Raw genomic sequence first — 18,527 nt, forward strand, 5'->3', positions numbered from 1 at the left:
AATCATTGCTATCTGCCACTTGACAGTAGGACTTTAAAAGGCTCAAACCTAGATATCTGGAGAGTGAGAGAATTGCTGTGTGAATGAACTAACTTACATTCACTCCTCCCCCTCTCCCCCCAACTTTTATTCCCCAAGGGCTGTGCTTGTTTATCAGTGAATGTCAGAGCAACACCTACAGTTTAAGTGGTTTCTTTTTTAACCTGCTGATCCAGAGTCACTCAGAGCTCTGCCTTCATATCTTAATTCACCATCTTCTTTGTAGACAGGCTGTGAATTAACAGACACAGGCTGCTGGATGTGTTCACCCCGGAGCAAATCAACACATCATTGAAGCACAGATCCATATATACATACATATAAATGTCCTTTTTTGCTGCTCGACCCTTTAAACCGAGCATTATTGATCGTACCGTGTCCTGGAGTGCTCTCCACAGTTAGCTACCATCAAGATAAAATGTAAAGCTGTCGTTAAAAAACCAATGTTCCTTAAAGATCTATAGAAACCATTAAAACTGATAACAGCTCATAAAACAGTGCCACCCTACATGATACCATGTACACAAGTACTTAATGTGCTTTCAAACACTTAAACACTGTAAGAACGATAACATTAGTTTGTACTAAAAGTGGTTCAGAGTGAGTCATTCAATGCTGCAGTACTTACTTCTTGTTGACCTGGCAACGTATATAATTATGTACAGAATGTTAGTTTCAGTTTGCATAGCAGGGTAGAGAGTTTAAAGTCCCCCAGCATGGGTGTGTCATTCTCCCAGATCTAGGGTCCCCCCCCCAGATAGTCTTCAGCTTGTAGTAATTGAACCATTTCCATTCATGTAATATGATATGCATTGTACAGTACCGTAGACCGGCACCAGCTCGATAAATTACAAACATGTAATATGCTGCTTGTATTGTACAATACTGTAGACCAGCACCAGCTCTGCAGTACAGTGAGTCATGTATATATTTTTAGCGTGGTATTTGTCAATCGGAAGACATACTGTATGTTTGTTGTTATGACCCAGTTAGATATTTAGTTTTGTTTTATACCTTTCCTTGAAAGATGTTTGCTAAACCTTGAACCTAAAACTATTGGGTACGGTATATTTTAGTCTTACTGTACATGTACAGTTACCAGTGGTTTCGTGTCCAGTCTGTGAATTTTTGCCTGCATGAGTGATTCACAGTACAATAGTTCTCACATTCTTTTCATAATTCCACTCCTTGTGCACACTGTTTTGTTTCCGCATTAGACCATATATATTTCGTCCCAATTTCCCCAAAAACAGCTTGCTCTAGAATATTCCAACTCCCTAATTACCAATCTGAGTTTCTTAAAAATTGCGAGTGCTTTAAATACGAAATCTATTGGCTTTAAAATGAAGTTCTCACTGGTCAAAATTAAAACACACATCTGTTACTGTATGTTCAGTACATGTAGGCTTTGAGAGCGACTCATTAATTAATCAGCAGTTAATAACGGGCTTTTGTTATGTATGGATATCAGGTCAATTGTTTGACTAGCGATCATTAACCGGGTAATCATGGAAGTGTTCTTAATTTCTACCGGCGGAAAAATGCCTGCTTCTTGTTTCTTCTACCGGCAAACGACGAAATCCCCTGCCACTTTAGCCAGTGAATTTACCAAGAAGCCCAAATTTCGAGGCCTGAACAGCTCGAGATCTCTGAATTAAATATCCACAGCTTTTTTTCAGAGAGAAATTACGGTCACTGCTAGAATAACACGCCAAAGACTAATCTTTCTTTGGGTACAATGTGTACATTACATTTGACAGTTTGTGTAGATTTACGACATTAGGATCTATATTTACAGACTTTCTTTCCTTTATATACCCATTTTATTTTGTTCTGCATGGCTTTATGTTGTCCAAAGTGCATTGCCAATAGTGGTTTTATGTTTTCCAAAGTGCAAATGCCACTAAAATGGTAACAAAGCCATCTTCTCTCCAACACATACTTACAGATCTATAAATTATCCACTTAATACGCAATAAGCAAACACAATTGATATAGACAACTCATCCATCAAATTTTATGGAAAAATGGAAAATTATGGAAAATTATCATTTTCTGTTTAACTGTACCAGTAGTCTACTTGAAATGTTTATTGATTCTCGTACCAAATTTTTATTACCCTGCAGTACAATTTTCATGGATAACTCTATACCTGAACATACCAGTCTATTGTAAGTGGAAGCTGGTGTAGTAACGACCAGGAACTATGTTGAATCCGGTGTAATTTTTTTCCCCTTTCGAAGCTACATGATTATTTTGTTGTCAGATATGAAATAAATAGATATAATACTAAAAGTTATATAGGACTTTTATATGAGATTGATTGATAGCACTGAAGTGTGCCATCTGTTTGAAGGGTAAATATAAAATTTTCTTTGGTTTTGGGATAATTTGAAATGATCATTACTTCATCCTCAAGGCCCATCCTACCCAAGCATTCAGTAGTGAATATGTTGTGTTTCAAAACCTATTCCTTTTTTGATGTCTTAATAAAACTGAGGACTGTTTGACCTGTTCAGAGCCAGTGATCTGTTTGTGCCCAAATATTAACTAAAAATTTATATACCACAGGAACAGTTAATTCAACCTAGCTGGTTTAAGACATTGATCAAGCTTTAAAAGAGTTCCTTAGAACTTTAAGTCATGAAGGTTTTATGCATCTAGGCTACCATGCATTTGTACTATGCTCATATGAATATGAAATTGTTATTTCTGTATTCATTTATAATAATCTGTTTATTCTTTGTTTTCTCAGCCTGAAAATGATGGACCTCTTGATATCGATAGCTTCCAATAATAAGCTGAATCCTATTGCTTACCAAATAGCTCAGCCATCCAAGTACAAAGGCAGACCTCCTAATGTGGTGAGGATTTTACTTTCTGTGGGTGTGTGTGTGTATGAACATGCCTGTTTATTGCTTTAAGTGTTAGGCTAGTTTGAATGTAGCCTAGCTTCTCATAAATTTATGGAACTGTTTGCTGTAGTAAAGGCTTAATTTAGAGATTTACAGACAAGTCAATCGTTTGTAAAAAGGTTTAGCCTTTAATGTATGTTTTATAACTTAAATGGTCACAATTTACTTACAGTAACACTTCATCTCTTTAATTAATAATTGTGTCCAAGTGATGTTAAACAACAGGGACACATTCTTATGCTGACACTTATCAAATTTTCATTATTTTCATTAAAATGTGAATTAACTTAAATGTTCTCAAAGATATGTTCTCCTCCTCCAAGTCTTCAACCCCAGGAATGCCAGTGCATTTTTTTATAAATTTTTTAGATGTGTGATGTTCATGTCTGTTATTTTTCTTCACTTGCAGTACACTCCTAGCCAATCAGCAGGCGATATAATAGGCAGTAGTATCATGCTCGTACCGAAGAAAGAGAGGGAACAATTCAGTATTTATAAAGGCAACAAAAAGTCAGGTGTATTCGAGGTAAGATTGGCCAGGATTATCAGCTATCGTCTGCAAAAGTGACATCATTAAATTAGGATCCAGTCGGTCAGCCATTTTGTAACAGATCGTCAATAGAAAAGTCAATTTTTTTTACTGGTCAGTATGCAGCCCTTGTCACTCCAAGGACTTTGTAATATGGTTTCTCTTTTGGATTTTGTGGCTTTCATTTGGATCAAAAGGGTACTTAAGAATTCATTTATGGGATTATTTATATGTGGGTATAAAGATAAAGCCCTGATAATATGGTATGTATATTAAATCCTGCCACTAGCTACTTTTTTTATTAATATAAACACTTGGTGTCTGTATTTTTCAGTTACCCAATGAGGTGAACGCGGTACACTCTATTTTTTTCCTAAAATGGTGTAATATCTGCTTCAAGTAGTAATTGACTACCAGTTACATTGTGAAAGTGCTGTGGGACAAGTAGGTAAATAAACACCTAACTTCTTAGGCCGATATTAATGGGCTAGATTTTTTCAAAGAAGAAACTGAATTTCCAAAGCATTGAGTACAGTTGCATGCTGTGCTATTAATTCAGGACAAGTGTTTTACAACACCAAACAGTTTTTTTTTTTTTTTTTTTGGGGGGGGGAGGGGATCAGACAAAACACACAAACATATATGTCAAAAACAACAGATATTGCACTTTGACTTTGCAACTAAAATGCTATTAATTCCCATAAAAAAAAATTCATTAGCATTTTAGTAACATATATCCAATAATAGGAATAAAGGCAGAAATTTGAACTGTTTGATACGCTATTTAAATATGGTTTTATTACACGTGAATCGAAAAAATGAAATTTTTCAGAATTGAATGAAATTAAGCAGATCTTGCCAGTTAATGATCACTATGTAATTTGTAGTCTGTAAATTTTGATGTCTTCATTTGAACAATTTGCAAACTTGATCTGAGTAGAACTTGGTCCATTTTTAAAATGGCCAAGATTGTGTCAAAATCCAGAAAAAAAAGGGGGAAAAAAATGGAACGACTAGAAGAAATAAAGAACACAGATCTATGATCATAAAGAGCACTAATATATTCATAGTGAGAGCATTGTGGTCAAATGGCTATTGATCGACTTGCGATCCAAGGATTACAGGTTCGATTCCTGGCCAGAGCAGTACGTTGTCTCCTCTGGCAAGGCATCATAGCTCCATTGCCTCTTCTCACCCTCGTGTATAAATGAGGGCCTGTGAGGTAACAGGTGGGTATTGTTGTGGTCGTCGGTTTACGGCTGCACCCTATGGGATGTCCGTCAGAGGGGGTAGAGATGGGAACTGTATTGCCTTGGGAGGAAATTACTGTACAGTATATTGAATTGGGTATGTGGGGGGCTTGACAAGTTACCAGTGAAGATGGCTAAATTGTTGTAAACTCGTGTGATGAGGCAATATTAGAACAAGTTTGTAAACCTCCAGCTATCAACTTAAACTTTCATGGTTTATATTTTTATATTTCTACTGACACGATAAACTTTTATATGTTGTTTTTGTTGCTTCTACTCTTTTTATTACAGCACACTGTCAGGCTCACGATTCATTCATCGAGGAATCACAAGATGGTATTTCGCACCAACCCGGGGAAGACGTTAAAGGAAGTGTTCCCCGACATCTGTGAGGAGCGAGGGGTCGATGCCAGCCTGTATTTGATGAGAGCGCACAAGCAGAAAGTTGATGCCGACCTCAGCAAGACCATTGAGAGTTTCGGTACTCTCGATTTTGACCTGATCGAAGCAGGTAGGTTTGCTGTTTAAATTTACGAGGAATTTTGCAAGCTGTTCTAAACTTAAAAAAAGAAAGTTTGTTTTCTATTTACACAAGGTTATGAAAAGTGTTTTTGATTTGTGAAACATTGCTGAAGGCCACTTCAACCCCATGAGATCATGCTGTGATCTTGATTGTGGTGTATCATGTTCAAAGTCTAAAAGCTATTTTGCTATTGTAAGGCAGTAGATTCCTCAAGTAACCATAGATAGAAAGACTTTGACTATGAAGCAAGAAGTAGAATTTACTATATTGGTATAAATGCCAGTAAATATTAGATGCAAAGAGAGAGTTGAATTCAAATATGCAGCTACCCTCAAAATTTTATTTTTAAATTTTTTTTTGGCAAAGACTAAGTTAAACTTGGCAGCAAGTTGCATTTCAAATGCGATTACCAAGTGTCAGAAATTTTGTCGAAAACAGGCAGTGTGTATAAAAATCACTTTCTAAGATATTTTTTCACTGTGCCAGGGTGGGGTGATGTACTTGCTCAAGATTGGAACTTGTACATTTGTCTATCTGTCTTTCCCTCAATGTGTTTGCTGGTCTGTCTGTCTGTTAAGAATAGTCTGTCTGTCTGTCTGTATAGAATCGTTGAAAATATTGCAGCATTCCTCTGCCAGATGTCCTTGGAGTAGTGAGTGTATCATTGACATTTTAGAGTCACACGGTTACCATGATTGTCTCCTCCGGGGGGAGGGGGTGGGGGTGGGTGGGTTTGCCAGGTCTGGGGCGGCCTCCCAGTATTAATTCAAGTAATTAAGTAATAAAGCTTCCATTCTGAGTTATTTTGCTAGACTACCGTACCTACCCTTACCAATATGAAAAATATTAAAGAAAAGTAAACAATTTAATAGTCTGTTTTTGTTTCAAAAATTATTTTGCTAACCAGCAGGAGCCGTGCTTAGCATAGCTCGATCCGGCTTGTCCCACTCTGACCACTGCATGACGGTTCTAAATCTGCATTCAGTTTATAACTTGAAGTTGATTTGTACGGCTTAATGCCTTGTATCACAAAGTGTACGTTTATAAGCGAAGCATCTTCAAAATTGGGTCTCTTTGAATTTGATTCACAGATGGTGAAAATAAACGAAAATCAGGAATTTTTGGAAAATTCAAGAGAAAGGTAAGCAAAGTAAAAATCAAGTTAATAGCAATATCTTGCATTCATCTCTCACGGTGTCTCCTAAATGATATAGAAATATATTGTGTTTGCCTTACATACTATAACTTGTCCCTGTGGTGATGGTGTTTTACATTGAACATACATTAGAAAGGAAATAAACACTGTATATCTCGTTACCATGTATTACAGAACTGAATCTTAATGGCTAAAACTCATTAGGTGTAGTATCCCAAACTAAAAAGAAAGCAAAACAATCACATTAGGAAATATCACTTGATATCATAAATTTAATTTGTGTTCCTGTGGATGATTTTTAAATCATTAAGGGCTGTGAGGAAGAAGACCTTTTCTTTGGTCGGAAAAAATATTCACTTTTAAATATGATTTTGAAGGTTGCGTATATTATCATTTTTGCAAGATTGTAGGTTTTATTTACAGCATTTTGCTTCTCCACACTGTGAAGTTAGGGACAGTGAAAGGGTGAAAAGGGAATCCTCCAATGAAAAACTATATAACTGTGATGTTCATTTTGCGGTTTCAATCTTACAAAATGGTGTCTTATTAAAAACATCAAAAAGAGCAACCTCTCCACTCATCATGAAGTATTATTATTACTTAAAGGTCGAAGGTCATCAGTATTCTTCTTAAATCTCAAAGCTAGAAACTGTTAAGAAGTTTCAAAGCACATTCTTGGATGGTCTGACTGTTCAAATTCACCGCAGATCTACTGAAGGTGTGGGTTAAATTAGATAACTTTCTTAAGTAACGGGTAAATACTTGAGGAAATCTGTAAGCGTGAGTGTTGGAGAGTGACCAGTTTTGTTACTTTCTAGCATATTAACATGCCATCCCGATGATATCTCCTTCACGTACCGTATGCATATAGCATTGTTTTCTCAAATCCACGCACATGTTTACTTCGTCGTCATAAAAGTCTCTTCTAATTTTAAACATTTCTTCTTTTGTACAGGAAGATGAGGATGAGGTATGGTATTGAGTTTTTGCAAAACTGAGTTTTGCAATAAGTTGAGCTGCAAAAATAGTGCTCTAGTTTTTGAGAAATGCATTATCAGTAATTGCTTGTCCATGAGAATTTTTTTACCCATCATAGATTGTGAAAATTGAGAGACTTGCATGCTATGTAGTTGCTTTATAGGCTCTGTGTCAAAAGTAGGAGGCTGAGGGGGCTGTAGCCAGTAATCTATTGTGCTCAGATACCATTGGTCTGAAGAGATAATCCCTATTATAGATTCCGTAGGTCTGAAGAGATAATCCCTATTGTTTGATAATCACTCATCCTGTCCAGTCTGGGAGTTTTTGCAGCTGCTACAACTCTTCTTCTTGACATGGTTCCTTACCAAAAGTTAACTTGAATCATCAGAAATAGCCAGTATTGATGCATATAATTTAATTCAAACTAAACCCTAGGATCAGATGAAGTGGAACCTTTTATGATATTGGAATACAATTTGTTGAAATTCTAGATCTATAAGCAGAATACGAAAATGTAGTATAGCAAAAAGCAATAACATTCTGACCATTTTCTCAAAGGAAAATTATCAAAACAAATCTACTGTCTTTATGTAGACAGGGTTGTAATCCATAAATATATCTGACCTCAGCACTCAGATTTCTGGTGGTTTAAAACCCTAATCTGTCTCAGGGAATAGGTCATGTTAAAAAAATTCATGTAATAATTGCCACACAATTCACTAAAAAATTGCTACACAGTTTTGCTATCAAACTTAACCAAATTTGCTTACACCAATGCAAAGACATATTTCAGGTATTGTGCACTGCTTAACCTTGAGTATAAATTACAAGATGTTATGATTATGAAAAATTAATTAATGTCAAAAAAATGCAATGTACAAAAGCAGTTATCTACAGCTGAAAAGAAGTCAGATATCTTCACTTAGACAGCATAGTAGACAGCATAGTAGTCTGCTCACCGTTACACCCACCTATGTACGTCTTATAATTGAAATAAGTCAAGTTTGGAATTCAAGAATATAAAGAAAGATATATTTTGAGTTCATTTTACTCGGAGATGCACTTTAAAGTCGATCCTAGTTAAGTACAGTAGTTTTGAAGTATATCGTCCGACGTCCACAAGTACTAGATTTTGAGCTGTGGGGACCCTGTTCTTTGTTGGCAAAAGATGATAAAGATATATAAATTGTAGCAGTTTCATATTTACAGCAATATTCTAATTTAGTAAATTGCTTTGTAGATTTCAACTCTGCCTCAGATTAGACAGTTCTCATGTGCTTGATTACATAACATCCATCGTTGAATTATAACTCAGTTAAATTAATTCATGTAAATTAATTTATTCATGTAGATTATTCTTAACCAGCTTAAACATGTCCTTTTGCACCTCTGAATATTCAAGCTTAAGGTATCATCTGAGCTGATTTAATTAGTGAACCGCTAAACCATTCATGTCATTACCTACGCTGTACTTGAACGGAGTGAACCCTGCCCCAATAATTTGGCCTGAAGATATAATATTTTAGTCTTGTCAAGCAAATCCTCAGCTACATTCCCCAATTTTTTTTGCATTTTTTTTTTAAGGCATGTGAAATATTTGAAATAGTATAATAAACCTTTGTCGTATTCTCCGAGTCATTTCGTTTATTGAATGTCTTATGTAGAGTTTGGTTTCTTTGTTTTATGTTTTTTTTTATTCAATATTTAATGTGCTTGCTTGTGTCCAAAATGTACATATTAAAAGCGACTTAAATTAATTTGTGATAAGCGTGGCATAAAACATCTTTTTTTGGTCATGAGCTGTGCTAACATCAAGAGGAAAAAAACCAAAAAAAAAAACATGCAAAGTTTTTTCAATATTTGATCATCATGTCAGATTTTTTATATTTTTTTATTTGTTTATTTTTTAATATAAAGTTGGTTTACCTGGAGATTAGTACTTTTGAACCAAACGTTTGATTCCGAATTTTTGATATTCAACTTCATAATTCTGCACTTTTTGTCACTTGTTGATATGTGATGAACCTTGTCTCAGCTGGTGTTAACTGTGCCCATGTCTAACCTAACAGCTTAAGCAAACTAACCATTCTTGCACTTGACAAATTTTTAACAAAAGTGGGATTGTCGAGTCATTCGTTGTTCTGTCTGTGAATTTTTTTATTCATCGGTAAAAGTAATTCTCCCAAGTTTTATACATGCAGCTGATCCAAATTCAGAAGTTCAGAAATATTCAGAAAAATGTCTGGATATTTTTGTGCTTCCAAATTGTCCTTGAATTAAGGACCTTAGCAGCTGTTTAATCAAAGAAGTGAATGTCAAACTTGGTTGTGTCTGCTATCATGAATTTCTCTCTTGTCTTCATGCAAAAAGTTGACAATTTGAAACTACTATTCATGATAATGTTTCCACCCTGATCGAGGGAACTTGCTCTTTGTCTCTGATGTAGTAGTCATGGTAACATAGGATGTGTAGGGTAGTGGCTCTGACTTCTCACATCAGATGAAGATAACTGTGACAGGTCACCGTATTGCTGGGTAGATTGAAATATCAAAATAATCTCCATAATAGCAGTTATCAGAATCTGAATTCTTACAAAATTAAAAAAATTATTTGACGATGCAATTTGATGATCGAAAATGTTTTGTAAGATTTTTATTTTCTATTTTCTCGCCGAACCTACATGACTTCATAATATTCTCAGATGCTCTAAAATCTTCCAGGAATTGTCTTTAAATTCTATTCTAATTCTGCAAGATTTTAATCATTGCTCATATCAAAGAAAAAACAAGAAATTAAGATATACCCATTGGGATCAGTTGCTGTAAAGTTTGAGTCCAAATCAAGAATCTGCACAAAGCTGTAATCCGGTTTTAGCTTTTGTGGGACATTTTCTTCTTTTAAGGTGTCTATGTGTTATTTCTTTGCGTAAACTTTTTGTAAATTTCGTTCAGGGTTGGTGTTTGCAACTAACCATTATCTGTAGTAGAATCACATGCTAGATTTTGCTTGAAATGATGTTTTGTAACATGCTAAATAAAAGGTCTGCCATAGTTTGGGAAAGAGCTATCAATAATACAACATATGGCAGATCAATTGGACTGGAACTAACAAATGATGGCCCTTTTGACTTCTACAGAAAACGGAAAAGGCAAAGACTCTGCCACCAACCAGCAACGGCTCCCACGTAAAGCAAGAACTGCCGCCAAGCGAGGCGAAACCTCCAGCGCAGACTGCCGTGGATGCCAGCGTACCACACAAGAAACGGCCCGCCCCGTTGCCCCCCTCGGCAGCACCTACCGAGGTCCAACCACAGGTGGGTACCACGGAGAAGTCGGCGCCGAAGATTAGCCGTGTATCCACTAAGAAAAGGAGAGCGCCACCAGCGCCACCGATTGTCGTACCGATCAGTATCGAAGACGCGCCAAAAGAGGAAAGAAAGACGGAAACACCCAACGATGAGACTGACACCCCTGTGACGGTAGACGGGAGCAACCAGGGAGTCCCTCCGTCACCCGCAGTCTCTCATGGTTCCTCTCAGGATAAGGATAGCATCATCGGCTCGGTCAGTGAGCAGGATAGTGCAGGTCAGTGTCTGTTAATATTAACTAACACGGACAAAGTAAAAACCTATGCATATAAAGGAAGTTAATAACCAAACGGTTTCTTTGAATTTGAAATATCGATCATTAAAAATCTTCAGCGCTTTTTCGTAAATGAGCTGTGTCATCTGAAAAGGTCATGAAGTTATCTGTATGGCCTTGTTATCTTTGCATTGACCGACCAGTTAGGAAAGATCGGACAATTTAGTAAAGACATATATGCAAGCCATACTGCTGGTTGGATGCACCTTACAACATGACCTTATGGCAGATTTTCAAGTTTTGATATGTCATAGTTCAAGAAAAAAAAAAAAAAAACATGAGCATATTTATCTCCACACTACATATCTTGGCAGCAGGAATATCTCTTTTGTGCATAAGGTCTGATGGGGCCAAACAGATCATATCGTACTGGTTCCTCCAGTTCAAATTCAAATTACATGGCATTGGTTTAAATAAGGATAATTGCCAGCCCTACGTTCCAATCGGGTTTTTTTTGCTCACGAGCACTGATAGCAAATCTTCTTTCTTAGTTTGTGGACGGTGAGCTGTGTAGACTTTCCAAACTGATCCAATCTGTCTAGCTTATTTTCTGCCCTTCATGTCTTCCTCGTTCTGTCTGTGTGAAAATGTTTCAATATTAACAACACGGCCCAAGCAACGGACCCCATAGGTCATTGCTGTGGATGTGTAGATTTCCCATTTCAACTATCTCGGTAGGACATTCCTCATGTTTTGAAAGAGTAGTACCTCTCTTGTCACGTAAACCCATCTGTAAGAGATATCTTGACAGCTTGCTTTCATTATCAGTTTTTACAACTACAAACAAAAAGAAAGAAATAGAAATCGTTAATTAGAAGTTAATCATTCTCATGGAGTGACGTGTGCTAACGTTAGATTTGTAGCTAACACACTGTAGACTCGTTGCGAAAGAGTTTTCGTGAGCGCTAGAATGTTGTGTTTGTTTCATGTGTATTTTTGTTTTGTCTCCTGATATACATGTATTTAGTCAATTATTACCTTTCGTAGGCTCACCCCCGTCCAAACCCCCACGTCTGAACCTACACTCGCTCGACGACATTGACCGGGACCTCCCCGTGGATGGTAAACCGGTGTTTGTGCCACCTTCCCCTCCCCCTACCCCTCCTTCTGCCACTGTGCCGAGACAGGACATTCAGAAACTCATTGCGGAGGGACGTCTCACCGTAGAAGAAGGTAGCGACCAGTAATATAAATCAGTCTTCAAATTCACTTCACGCATCATAGCCTCTGTATCCTCCTATAGTAAATATCCATCACACTCAGCCTATACCACAACAAACCACCTCTCATATCTCAGCTCCAGCAATCTCCAAGACATTCTGCTATGTACGTAGTACGCCTCCTCTCACCATATATCGGTGTCTGCTTTCTGCTGCTGTCCGGGGACAAACGTATTACTAATCAAAGGGTCATCTGTTTTGACAATTAACTTTAACCTTCCTCAAAATTGGTGATTATCCTCTAACAAAGTATTTCTTATCAGTTCAATTCCCCCATTTTCCACGTGCCAACTTTCCAACTCCAACAGCAAAACAAATTCTCAGATTGTTGGACAAAGCTCAAGTTGAAATTTCAATAATGAAAATAAAATGCAGGTGTTGCCACAAGAAAATGGGATAGTCATAAAAAAAGGTGCATAGTTTAAATCTTTCTAAGAACATATTAATGTCGATACATGTGTGGGAGGAGAATGTACTATTTAAAGGCATTGAAGACTCGCGCACAAAGAAACGTCTGATGCCGGTAATCTGACCTAGTTTCGAATGAGGTGTAACAGAAGTGTTAGACACCACCATCGGTTCCAGAAAATACACACAGCTTGCTACCGTCAGTAATTGGACACTAGTGTACAGTCAATACATGCAGCTACGGTCAATACGCACAATGCAGTGTACATAGCAGCGATGGACATCTCAGGTCTAGATAAAAGATAACAAGGTATCACATTTCATTACTGTCTGCATTTTGCAAGCAGCGGAAAGTTAACTTTTTCAGAGGGCGGCACACAGTTTGGGGCGAGTCTTCAATGCCTTTAAGGAAAAACAAACCTAGCCATCATCACTTACAGTATCTATGTCATCATAGCTCTCATAAACAACTTCCACAAAACAGCTAAAGGAAAAATCTTGTTCCATGTATGTGAGATATCACAGGTGTTAATGTTCCTTGATGCACAACTCTGAAGACTTGGTCAAGTCTAAATATGACATCACATGACATCACACGGTGAATATTGAATGTGAAAAAACCAAAATATTAACAGCCCTGAAGGTTCTTCTCTGTACCAAATTATGACTTACGAAGACTAAAATTCTGCTCTATTCCATCCTTTTAAAGGCAAAGCTGACCAATGGAAAATGTTCTGTGTTACTCTATGCAGTCTGGCAGTGTTTTTTAGATCAATATGTAACATTTTGCAGTCAAGATCAATTTTCTTCAAACATTCTGTAGACCAGGGGTGGGCAACCTACGGCCCGCGGGCCACATGCGGCCCGCCAGTGATTTTTTTGCGGCCTGTGAGATGTCTCAAGAAAAAGAAAAAAAAATCAATCTATTCTACATGATCACAAAAAACATGCTTAGAATTAATCGGCGCTAATGATGCTGTCGGGTAGGCCTATATTACCCCCATTAATTATCAACTGTACTGTAATGACATCATGTTTTTGTGAATACAGATTAAGTACACACACCTATTGCTTGAAAGTCCTCGTAATCAAAGGTTGAAATCAACAGCGGGTCGGTCGTTGGTTAGGTGCGGCCCAGTCAAGTTTTCACCCATTATATCTGGCCCATTCATTCAAAAAGGTTGCCCATCCCTGCTGTAGACTATTCCTGGATTGTACTGTATCAGTATGACGTCGATTAAATTCATTTTCTACCCCATCGAAACTAAATTTAGTGCAAGGGGAGGCTCACATCACCCCACATATAGCAGATTGTTGTGAGAATATCAAGCTCAAGTAGACAATTTTTAATCCTTAGTCTATTATCAAATTTACGAAATTTGCTGCAGAGAAACCCCCCACTGTTCACGCCTTTAGGGACAAACAAAGAAGGAAATGTTCCCAAAAGACTTAACATAAACAGTGTGACAGATCTAATTAGCAGTTCCTTGCGGTAATGATAACGTTTCGTGGAGGGTTGTTCACCTAAACGAAACATCAAGAAGTCACACCAGAGAAACGAAAGCGTAGAACGACATCGACAGGAATTGTCCTACGCTTCGTTTATCGAGGATAATTCGCACCTACTGTAAAGCAATCAAGTAGAGGACATGTTTCTTTTGATAATTCATAAGCTAGCAACAGATACATTTGTCGTCAAGTTGGACAAGAATGACAAAGATTTCTTCCCCAAATAAATTTGACAGGTATGCACGTCTAATGAAATGCAAACAATAATACGGACGAAATTCAAGCGATTATGAAAAACAAACAGATCATGGAAATGAACATTTATTTTTCCTTAGATTAATCTTAGAGTACCAATTAAATAATATTTATAACTGTACAGATTTTTCTCTGCTGCTTAAAGTTGTTGCGATCTTCATGCCAGAAATTTCTGTCAAAATGTTTTCATCGCATCCGGTCGTAACGTGCATCTAAAGTGAGACTGTTGGCATTATCCTTCTGGATTAATTTATTCATCAAAATCATTAAAAATATTTGTCAAAAGTTTTTTTTTCTTCAAAAAGTTGTGGTTGTTGTAATTTAGCTTAGATATTTCTTGTTTGATCACCATGCTTAACATGTGTAGGTTGACTTTAAAATGAGTACAAAACATTAATTTTTTTTTTTTTTAAATTCACAGTTTTTGTGCTGTACATCTACCCCTTTTGATTGAAAGCTACCATGTTGCTTGTAGATCAGGTCTAAAAGTCATTTGAGGCCAACGGTCATCAAAGTTTTAGAACTTTGGAAAACCTCATGACTCTAAAAATAGAAAGTTACTTGACATAATATATTGCACTTGGTATGTAGCTCCTGTGTTATTAACATATGATTTTCCTGTACAGTCTATTATTTTTCACTTGAAACCGTAAGAGATCAAAATTTGAAAAAATTGTGTTAGCGCAATAAGATAATGTCACCTCTCTAGAAATATCAATGTTCTTCCCAGTGATGGACCTTCATATTTTAATGTAAATTTTACAAGCTTCACTAAATACCGAATTAGCAGGTGAAAAGTGTAATTAATACTAATATATTGGCTTTGCAACATGTCACTGTATGAAGTCCTGTGTGGATTATCCATTCGTGTTGTGCGATTGCTGCTATTGTAAAGTAGCGCTGGTTCATTTTGTAGAAGTTGTATTCTTTCATATGCCTCTTGGCTGAGGCCTTGCTGTGCAATAAAACCTGAGGTCGTCATGTCACCATTTTTCCTCGAAGACACAAAAAGAGGGCAGTCTCAAAGTTCTCTGGGTCGATGCATTCTATCTCTACTCCCCTAAATTCATTTACCTACGTAGGACGCATAAAATGTAGCTGGAGGAATTCAAATTCATTATGACCCTGTCATCGAGAATTTTATTGTAAATCAATTTTTATTTTGTATCACAATTGGGTTGGTTCAGAGTACTATCAACCCATGCAGTGCGAGTGGATGGGGGTTTGGACTTGTGTGACAAAAGTAATTATGTTGTTTGTATAAATAGATTGTATCGCTCGAGGTACGGGATGCATTGGCCGTTCTTTCTCTTATAACGTGGCTATATATAGCAATAGATGTCCTGTGAATAGTATTCATTGGTAAAGGAGAACTAAAGCATCATACATGCATTTGCTTGCAAAATGATTTATTGATGCAATCATGGTAAAAGTCCCAGAATTATATCAAGCAGTGGATGTAAAACAGAGTTTAAAGTTGCTTTTAATGGTAGGGGGGAATGTGAGAAGTTTGTAGCTCAATTTTGTCCGCTAAGTTAATTTAATATACAATCACTCCATTGCACTGCTTATTGAGATATATTTCAAGTTATATATTGTACATGGTGATTTGGCCAATAATAAATTTTAACAACAATGCACATTAACTTCAATTTGAAGAAGAATGTGACTTTAGTTGCCATCATATTTGCAAATTATTATTACTTTTTTTTTTTTTGTTCAGTGGAATTTTTATAGTTCTGAACATCTTTTAGACAGTTCACTTACTGGTTTAAATCTTCAAAAAAAATTAAAGTTACTCAATTCAACAAAAACTCCAACAAAATGGTGTTTGCTGACAAGGACAGTGCTTTGATCTTAATTGTTAAAGCTTTCTGTTTAATCCCATTTCTTATCAAAGAAAAATGTTTGATATGATGATTTGCCACTAAATATTTGTGACTTAACATTTCAATTTGGATCTGATGAGGAACTTCCATTTTCTCATTGTTACCATTTTCAATATGGAAGTGAACATTTATGGGGGGGGGGTACATCTCAAATTTCTCCATCACATAAACTTAAGATGATGGTTGGGTTTGTGTTTCCTTTAGGGTAGACTTCAATACATCTTGACTGTGCTATATGACAGAGTTAAATAATTTGTAAATATATTTTTTGTCTTCTTCACTTCACAACACTGCATGCATATTAGAAAGACCGGCTCGTGGAACAATGTCATGCGGCAATAATAGATTTTATTATGAGATCTAAAACTAACTTTTAAGTCAAGTTAATAAATTAAGACAGGACAAATTGGTTGTTAAATTTGATGGCAAAACATCGGTCCGTTTTTTAACGACCGGCTTCATGAAATGACATCAGTAACGGTGATGATTTATCTAATAATAGCTCCTCGGGTATAATGTCATTTATTACTTTCACGGAGTACTATAAAGATAGTTCTTGCCATCACACACTTCTATGCTCGTTGCCGCCATAGTAGTTCTTTAATTTCAATAATAAAAACAAAAAATGTCACTAAAGGTCAAAGCCATCAATTTTATTTCTACTCAATTAGTAGTAAATGATAAAACGTTTTGAAAAACTGACAGTGATACACTCCAGGCTGCTTTATATTAGGTCTACAGTAACAAACCTTTTTGTGATTGTTTTTTGAATCCCATTGTGTTTTTTAAAATTTTTTCTGTCTTTTAGAAGCTTCTTTCGTACATGATGGGTTTTTTAAAATACTTAATTGCTGAAGGGTACAAGAAAATTACTAACTGTACTACACTGCACTGCTGACATTGTTTCATGGCATGGTTTACTAACCTGAATTAGGTGGAAACCATTTTGTTTCACCCAATCAGAAGCTTGTTTCTGTTTAAGGTTTGTATCAAGTTTAATGTAATATCATCTGTTGCAATAATGACAGATTTATTAAGAAAGCACATGTTTGAAGTATTTGTGTTAAATCTCTCTAAGTGGTTCAAGAAATCATGCCCCTATTCGCCCCTCCACCCAAAGAAAACTTTATCACAAATTTTATCACATAGTTTAGTTTGGTTTAGTTTACTTCTTGGTCATGCTACAGTAATGTACAGTATGTCTATTTCTCACTTAAAAGGGCAAAACGTTAGTTTCAATATGATGATCTGTCGTTAAATTTTAAGAAATAGGGTCTTTATTCGCTATCATTCAATTAATTCCAAGCAATGATAACCATTGTTCTTCAGATGTTGAAACGATAACTTTCGGAAAATAAAAAGAATTTTGAACGATGACTGGTGGAGGGAAGAACTGGCATTTTAGAGCTTGAGCAATTACTGCATCTGGGCTGTTTTATAGATTTTTAGCTACATAATTGTTAATTTTTTCAGGCAACCAATCATGTTTTCGAGTACTTGATAGTCACATGTCTTTGATGCAGTACTCAATAGTCACATGTCTGTTGTGATATTGCCAGTATATGTGACCTTTTAGATGTCATATTTGTGCTTGTTGTGGAAACACAATGGTTACAGGCATTACAATGCTTGCTTTGTGAAAAGAGTGACAGGTCTTAATAGCAGAGATAAATACAAATGAATGAAGAATGTTGTATAACGTTAATAGCTTGAGGTTAGTATTGTACACTATACTGTTAGCCATATTTCATATGGTTTACTCAGTTTTTTCTCCACTGGAGGTTTTAGTTTGACAATGAAAAGGTCTTCTCCAACTATTTTTTGTGTGTAAAGAGGTTTCTGTTTTTTTTTAAGGGGGGCGGAGGGGAGGGGGAATGGAGAATTTAGTTTTTGGATGGATTTTTGAGTGCCTGTAAATATTTAAATTCCCTGTGTAATCCTTCAGCATGTTACTGTTTACGCTAGTCTGCTTATTATACTGCAGTAGTTTACAGTAGCTAATCATTTCTTCATGAAGCAATTCAGATATAGTTTTCACTGTTCATTTTACATGCCAATGCTTCACAGTAGGTTTTAAAATTGTTTGTAGGTTGCATTCAAAATCATCTTACATTCATCGCTTCCGACACACAGAAATTGTTTGGGATCCTAACAGGAAATAAATAAACGATTGATTTTTGAGTTCAGGAAGTCGATTCTTCAGAAAATAAGTGAA

General features: G+C 36.3%; 1 protein-coding gene across 7 annotated transcripts in view; it reads left to right on the forward strand.

Moving 5' to 3' along the window:
* Positions 1–18,527, forward strand: part of LOC139959013 (uncharacterized) — a 46,486-nt gene that overhangs the window by 14,482 nt on the left and 13,477 nt on the right. For 5 of the 7 annotated variants that reach the window (XM_071956507.1, XM_071956510.1, XM_071956513.1 and 2 more), the window contains exons 3-9: positions 2,795–2,903; positions 3,364–3,480; positions 5,025–5,244; positions 6,348–6,397; positions 7,368–7,382; positions 10,527–10,974; positions 12,019–12,204. In XM_071956507.1, the coding sequence (XP_071812608.1) occupies positions 2,795–2,903; positions 3,364–3,480; positions 5,025–5,244; positions 6,348–6,397; positions 7,368–7,382; positions 10,527–10,974; positions 12,019–12,204 (1,145 nt within the window). The remainder of the gene's footprint in view (positions 1–2,794; positions 2,904–3,363; positions 3,481–5,024; positions 5,245–6,347; positions 6,398–7,367; positions 7,383–10,526; positions 10,975–12,018; positions 12,205–18,527) is intronic. The other 2 variants (XM_071956512.1, XM_071956511.1) reach the window with 2 other exon arrangements.

The sequence above is a fragment of the Apostichopus japonicus genome, chromosome 18 (genome assembly GCF_037975245.1).
Source record: "Apostichopus japonicus isolate 1M-3 chromosome 18, ASM3797524v1, whole genome shotgun sequence".
Lineage (NCBI taxonomy): Eukaryota > Metazoa > Echinodermata > Holothuroidea > Aspidochirotida > Stichopodidae > Apostichopus > Apostichopus japonicus.